Source organism: Sceloporus undulatus, chromosome 9, assembly GCF_019175285.1.
Source record: "Sceloporus undulatus isolate JIND9_A2432 ecotype Alabama chromosome 9, SceUnd_v1.1, whole genome shotgun sequence".
In the NCBI taxonomy this organism is placed as follows: Eukaryota; Metazoa; Chordata; class Lepidosauria; order Squamata; family Phrynosomatidae; genus Sceloporus; species Sceloporus undulatus.
This window is the reverse complement of record NC_056530.1, coordinates 14,160,947-14,167,974: the sequence shown is the minus strand read 5'-3', so window position 1 is coordinate 14,167,974 and position 7,028 is coordinate 14,160,947. Positions and strand designations below refer to the sequence as shown.

The window sequence follows — 7,028 nt, the reverse complement described above, 5'->3', positions numbered from 1 at the left end:
TGGTGCCTGTGTTAACTTCCTTCCAAGAGCAGTTGGGTCATTTCAAAACTCTGTGTTCAGCCAAAGGTTGTGCACAAGCAGAGCTGGCACCAGGGATCGTGTGGTGCCATGGCCATTTCTTGCATGCAGATGTGCATTGGGGTGTCCCATAATTGTTTGCACCGTTAGTAGTGCAGTGCTGCAGCTCACTAACTCATTGCCATGTGGAACTCCACGACCATAAAGCTACATTCTGTCTTCTTGGGTATATCCAGACTACATGACTATAACACTTGGATGCTGCTTTGACTGGCATGGATGGGTCTGAGGTATAGAAACCTGGGATTTATAGTCTCTCAGAAGCCTCTGTTGATGCTGTGGCTCAAGGACGTGGGCCAGAGAATGCTTCGTGTCTCAGGAAGGAACAGAGGAAGTAGCCATGGCAGTTAGAGCAGTTTCAAGCTGCTATAAGTGTGCAGTGCGGATACCCCTTTTGGGATAGAATGCCAATCTCTCCATCTGTCCCTCATGAGTGAGGGACCCCAGCCCTTGGGATGCCACTGCTCTGCCCTTTGGGACCAAGCCCTTCCCTCCTCCTCCTCCACCTCTTCCTCTCTCCTTTTCTTCTGGGATGCCACCCGGGGAAGGCTTCACCCCCTGCACCCCCATCGCCACCCCCAAAAGCTCTGCCCTCTTCCCCTCCTCTCCTCCCTTCCCTCCTGCCCCCTCCTCCTGCCCCTCTCCCCCAAAGGCCCTGCCCTTGGTTGCTAAGCGCCCTCCCTCCTTTCCTTCTCTCCTCCTCTTCTCTCCTCCCTTTCCTCATTCCCTCCTTCCCTCCCTCCTCCCCATGAATGGAGCTGCCTGACTGACTGGCTGACTGGCGGCGGAGGCAGAGGCGTCCGGAGGTCCCCTTCCTTCCTGGGCTGCTCCATCCCTCCATCCATCCCTCCATCCCTTCCTCCAGGAAGAAGGACCCCCGGACGCAGGAGGAGACCCAGGCCCCGCCGCCCTTCCTTCCTTCCTTCCTTCCTTCCTTCCTCCTTGGCTGGCCCTTTCCTTTCCTTTCCTTCTCTTTCAATCCCTCCCTGTCTCCTTCCTTCCTTCCTTCCTTCCTTCCTTCCTTCCTTCCTTCCTTCCTTCCTTCTCTCTCCTCTCTTCTAGCCTTCCTGGGCCCCTGCTGCAGCCGAAGGGGCCGGGGATGCTCTCCTGCTGGGCTCCGGAGGGCCCTGGGCCCCTGTGACCCCTTTCTCCGGCTGGGGCTCCGGGGGGGAGCGGGGCCCATGCGGCGGAGAGATGGACCCCCGGCGGCTCCCGCTCGGCCTCCGCGCCGCCCTCCTCCTCCTCTGCTGCTGCTGCCTCCAGGGCGCCAGCCTCGCCCTCGCCGCCGACCCAGGTCAGCCACCCCTCGGGGCAAGGGCAAGGGCAGGGATACCCTACCTCCAGGGGATCGATCTATCATCTATCTATCTATCTATCTATCTATCTATCTATCTATCTAATCCATCCATCTATGAATCATATCATACATCATATCTATCCATCTTATCTAGTTATATCTCTCTATATATCCTATCTATCACATCTACCTATCCTAGCTATCATATCTCTATCATCTATCCCTATTTACCCTGTCTGTCTGTCTGTCTGTCTATCTATCTATCCTATCTCTCTACCTCTATCATGCCTACCTACCTTATCTATCTATTCCAACTCTCTATCATATCTACCTACGCTATACTATACTATCTCTTATTTATCTATCCATCTATCCATCATATCTACTTATCTTAACTATCTATCCATCTATCATATATCTATCATATATATTCACCGCCCCCCTCTCTCTCTCTCTCTCTTTCTCTCTCTCTCTATCATCTATGTATCCATCCATCCATCCATCCATCTATCCTATCCTATCCTATCCTGTCTGTCTGTCTATCTATCTATCTATCTATCTATCTATCTATCTATCTATCTATCTATCTACCTATCCTATCTACATGTCCTGTCAGTCTGTCTTACCTATCTATCATATCTGTCTATGGATCTGCTCAAACTACTATGCCACACTGTGTGTATGTGTACAGATAGATATACCTGATGTTGTTGCATGCCTTCAAGTCTTTCCCAACCTATGGCAACCCTACAGTGAATCTATCATAGGCTTTTCTTGGCAAGTTTCTTCAGAGGGGTTTTTCCATGGCCCTCCTCTGAGGCTGAGAGAGTATGGCTGTGCTCAAAGTCATCCAGTGGGTTTCATGGCTGAGGAAGGAACAGAACCCTGGCCTCCAGAGTCCTATTCCAACACTGAAACCACTGCATCATGCTGGTTCTCAGATATATCTGTACACACAACGTAACATAGTGGTTTGAGCGTTGGGTTAGGACTTTGGAGACCAGAGTTTGAATCCCCGCTTGGCCTTGGAAATCTCCTGGGTGCTGCTCTCTCTCAGCCTCAGAGGAAGGCAAAGGCAAAACCACTCTGAAGAACCATGCCAAGAAACCCCCAGTGTATCAGAACTGTTGGAGGAAAGGGTTTGATTCCATTATGAGAGCTGTCCAAGGTGCTGATCCTTTGTTGTTGTTGTTGTTGTTGTTGTTGTTGTTGTTGTTGTTGTGTGCCTTCAAGTCATTTCTGATTTATAGAAAGCCCAAAGAGAACCTATCCTGGGGGTTTCTTGGCAAGGTTTATTCAGAGGAGGATTGCCATGGCCTACCTCTGAAGCTGCAAGAGTTGTGACTCAATCTGAGATCCTAGACAGCTCAGATTATAACCCAGAGTGGATCCCTTGCCTGGTGCGTATTCCACCAAATCCCATTGCCTGTGTCTCACGACGAGAGTTGGCCTCCTTGTCTTGTTTTCCTTTTAGAAAGCTGAGCTTGAGGAGAAGGCAATGTAGGAGACCCAACAGACACCCCTCTCTACTATATACATACATACATATTCGAGTTATTTGCTGCCATCATCATCTGATGCCGTCTCATTGGAAGGCAGGTGTCTAGCTTTCTGCTCTTTGAAACTATTTAGCTCTCAGCTGGCTGGGCCTTGAGGATGGTCCTTCGGATGTTCTTAGAAAGACCCTAGTCATCCATAAGATTCCTGGAATTTAGGGAGACAGAGAAGACAGGTGATGCCACACAAGAATTGGTTTTAATTCAAATGTGCCACCTGGGCCAAGTTATTGGCTAGTCAATGTCAGTGAATCAGTTTTTAGCCTGAATTTTAAGAGATGCCCATGGTGCCAAACCTGTTTGGAGGGACAGGTAGCACCTTTCAGGTTCAAATATGGGTCCTACATACCATCCACTCCCTTATCTCCAGATCAAAAAGCAATGGGGTTGGTGCATTCTCTGCTGTTTCAGAGTTTATCCACTCCAGTATGATTCTCTACTACTACTACTACTACTACTACTACTACTACTAAATATCGTATTTCCATTTCTACTATTAGGTGTTTTGTTTTTTAAAACCTACTGTTTGGCTCCCATGTCACAGGGCAGTAAATTCACTTCAGGTTGTACTCAAATGAGGTCTCCAAAGCACTGAACCCTACATAGCTTCAGTAACCTGGAGAGATCTTTTATAGTGAGCCAAAACATGGCATAGATTTGCTGCCCCACTGGCCTGGGAGCCACCAGCTAACACTAACAGAGCCTCAATCCTATTGGTGTTGGCGGCTGTTAGGTCCCATGTCAGTGGGATGGTGAATCCACTACAGGTTTTAACCCAGGCTTTCCAGGATCTCTCCAAATAGGTCCAGCACCTTGGAGACCTCCTATAACTCTAGGGAAAACCTGGGGCAGATTCAACACCTCACTGACATGGCCTCCACTACCTTCTGACTGTTGATATTCCCAACTAGGGTAGACCTTGGTCTATCTACTTTACTAGACCCACACAAACAATGGGATTTGCACACATGTTGATGGACCATCCCACAATTTCTGGAATGGTTTTCTCTATTTGGGAGTACCAACCGTCGGGTGGGATTAAGATTGTTTCTCTAGTTTTGTGAGTCACTTTCACCTGGATCTGAGTTTGGGTGTCTCTTGTTGTTAAGGCTGTGTTGTCTTCAGGTTGTTTCTGGCTTATGGCAACCCCAAGACAAGCCTGTCATGGTGTTTTCTTGTTAAGAATTGTTTAGAGGAGGTTGGCCACGGTCTTCCCCTGAGGCTGAGAAGGTGCGACTTGTGCAAGGTCTCTCAATGGGTTTTCATGGCTGAGCTGGGAATGAAAACCTGATCTCCAGAGTCATGGTCCAACACTCAAACCACTACTGTTGGCTCTCTCTTTGCACTGCAATTCCCAGTTTGCTAGTGAACAATGCCGGCTGGGACTCATGGAAGTTGCTGCCCACCACTTTTGGAGAGTTGCCTGCATCCCAGCCCTGGCAATTTGGATTCAAAACTAACTAGCAAAACCGAAGTGATTGTGCTATAAAATAATACTTAGAGCAGGTAATGAAAGCAGCAAGACAGGTCTAGATTAAGAAGGTTAAAAACCAATGAAGTTTTCCTGGGAACAACAAGACTGATAAAGCATGGCCACTCATATCACCAAGAAAAGATTTCATTGCAACCGTGTGCATCAGGAAGAGACCTCTGAGGTCCCACAGCTTGGGACCAATATGGGGCCTTTTACGGTTAAAACCAGGATCAGGAGCTGAAATGGTCCATGTCCTCAAGATGTGTCAGCATGAGTGCTGCATATTTAGGAATCATCAAGCTTGGCAAGGAGCTTGAAAGAGTAATGGCTACCATTGCTAGCTCATAATCCTATTCTGCTTCCCAAGGGCCACTATCCATCTTGGACTACCTGCCTTGAGCCTGTCCAATCGCATCTAATTCTGGAAACTAAGCCAGGTCAGGTCTGGTTAGTCCATAGATGGAAATCCACTGGGATGAAAGACCAGAGATCTCCAGGTAGGGTTAGGAAGTAATCCCACCTGAAACCTTGGAGAGGGCTATGGTTGCCGGAAGTATAAGGCAGCTTGCTATGTGTAGTAAGTCCCACGTTTCTAATTCCGTCCCTTGGTAGGACTAGGAAAAAATCCTACATGAAATCCTGGGGCAACTCTGGTGGCCAGTCAGAGTTGACCATACTGGGCTATCAGGCTCTGATTCAGTCTAAGGCAGATTGCAATGTTCCTATCTAGAAATTTCCAGGTTTCATCCCTGACATCCCTTGAATAGGGCCAGGAAAGAAGTCTGTATGAAATCCTGGGAGTGCTTTGGCTACTAGACAAAGTGAACCAACAAGGGTCTTTCTTAGTATCTGTTACCCTTCCAATGTTGTTTTGTGCCTTCTAGTAATGTCTGGTTTATGGGTACCTTAAGTTGAACCTATCATGGACTTATTCCAAGGAGGTTTGGCATGGCCTTCCTCTGAGGCAGAGGGAATGGGACTTGACCAAGACCTCCCAGTGCATTTCAATGGCTCAGCGGGGATTTGAACCCTGATCTCCTGGAGTACTGGTCCAACACTCAAACCAATGCACCACGCTGTCCAATGGAACTGCTTCTTCACTCAGAATATCAGCTCTCCGGGATGGAAACGACGGAGAAGACTTTGGACCAAAACGCAACGTGGCTGCCAGTCGGAACAGATCATAACTAAGGGCCTGACTCAATTGAAAGCAGCTTCCTAATTTTCTCCCCGATTTGGGGATCTTACCAAACGTTCCCCAAGGTTCCCTCTCCTTTCTTTTCTCTCCTTCTGCCTTTCATTCAGAATGAGGGATGGAAGAAAGAGAAGCCTTGTAGAACTGCAAGCGATCACTGTATTCCCTGGTGCTCCATCTCTCATTGTGATGGTGCAGGTGATGCTCAGGCAGTTCTCTGTTCCCTGGAGCCCAAGCCATTATAGACTAGAAATGCTGGCAGTTTAGTGACTGCTGGTACTGAGGCCCAGGAGGGTTGAGACATGCAAAAATTGATGCGAAAATAGGCAACAAAACATGCCCAGAACCAGAGGCGAGCAGCAGAGTCCCAGGAAAGGCTGGTAACTAGCTGCTAGAAGGAAGGAAGCAAGGATGGGCAACTTTCTAGAGTCCAGGGGTTCATTTTCTTCTCCCTCCAAGACTCCTAGAGCCACATGGACTGCCAATAATGCCCCCCCACCACCACTTTTGGACCATTTCTCTTGGTTTGAAAGATGTCTGATTTTTTAATGTGAGATGCCAAGGGGTTCCTACCATCTGTTTAAAAGGAAAATCACCACTTTTGAGCTGGAACATGCATTGTAGCCAGAGATGGGGGAGCAAAATGAGACCTTTACCTCCCAAAATAAGAACTATGCCTCCCCAAATGATTCCCCCTCCCCTTCAGTCTTCACATTTTTAGCATTAAAGACGTGTTGAAAATTGTACCCATCACTCTTGCATTTGCTGCACTTGCATTTCCGTTGTCCTTCTGCCTGTCCCTTTCCCCCAGATGTCTAAGTTATATTTCTAAATGTTCAACTGAAGTTTTAAAGTTACTCCAATGCTGGAAATTTGGGGACTGAAGGGAAATTTTCATTTGGAAGAGGCAGACTTGAGCTCTGAACTGGAACTGTGTGTCGTTCTGGTTCTTCCCGAGACGTCCTTTGATACTAAAAACTGACATGCATTGTTGCTATAGGATACAATTTCTGGGTGGTAAATGGATGCAGCAGGTGGATTTACAGCAACACGGGGAAACAAGCAGACCTTTTGCTAAAGGGTTCAAGCCTCCTCTTGCAGCAGATGGGAAAATTAGGTCCCAAAGTGATTAATTTTACCCATATTTTCTCATATCTGACACTGCAGTTCTTCAGGTAAACAGGGTTTTTCAGCTGGAGCGAATGCCCACGCCACTCCCATAAGGACAAGGTTATATATATAGATAGATATTACAGAAGCAAGCAAAGGAAATGGAAATGCACAGACATGAGCCATATCCCATCCTAACAGATGTGAGGCAGAGATCTGGGCAAGTAGGTGGCTAGAAGGGAGAGTTTACTTTCTAGATCTGTTTCCAGCTGCACATCACTTCCTAGCTTCAAAACTGCCTGCTTAAAGCAAAACTAG

At 47.7% G+C, this 7,028-nt stretch overlaps 1 protein-coding gene across 1 annotated transcript in view; it reads left to right on the top strand.

Annotated features, from left to right (window-relative positions):
* The first annotated feature begins 1,088 nt into the window (after nucleotides 1-1,088).
* Nucleotides 1,089-7,028, top strand: part of FNDC5 (fibronectin type III domain containing 5) — a 22,784-nt gene continuing 16,844 nt past the window's right edge. The window contains exon 1 of the mRNA XM_042438939.1: nucleotides 1,089-1,372. Within this exon, the coding sequence (XP_042294873.1) occupies nucleotides 1,273-1,372 (100 nt within the window). The 5' untranslated portion in view covers nucleotides 1,089-1,272. The remainder of the gene's footprint in view (nucleotides 1,373-7,028) is intronic.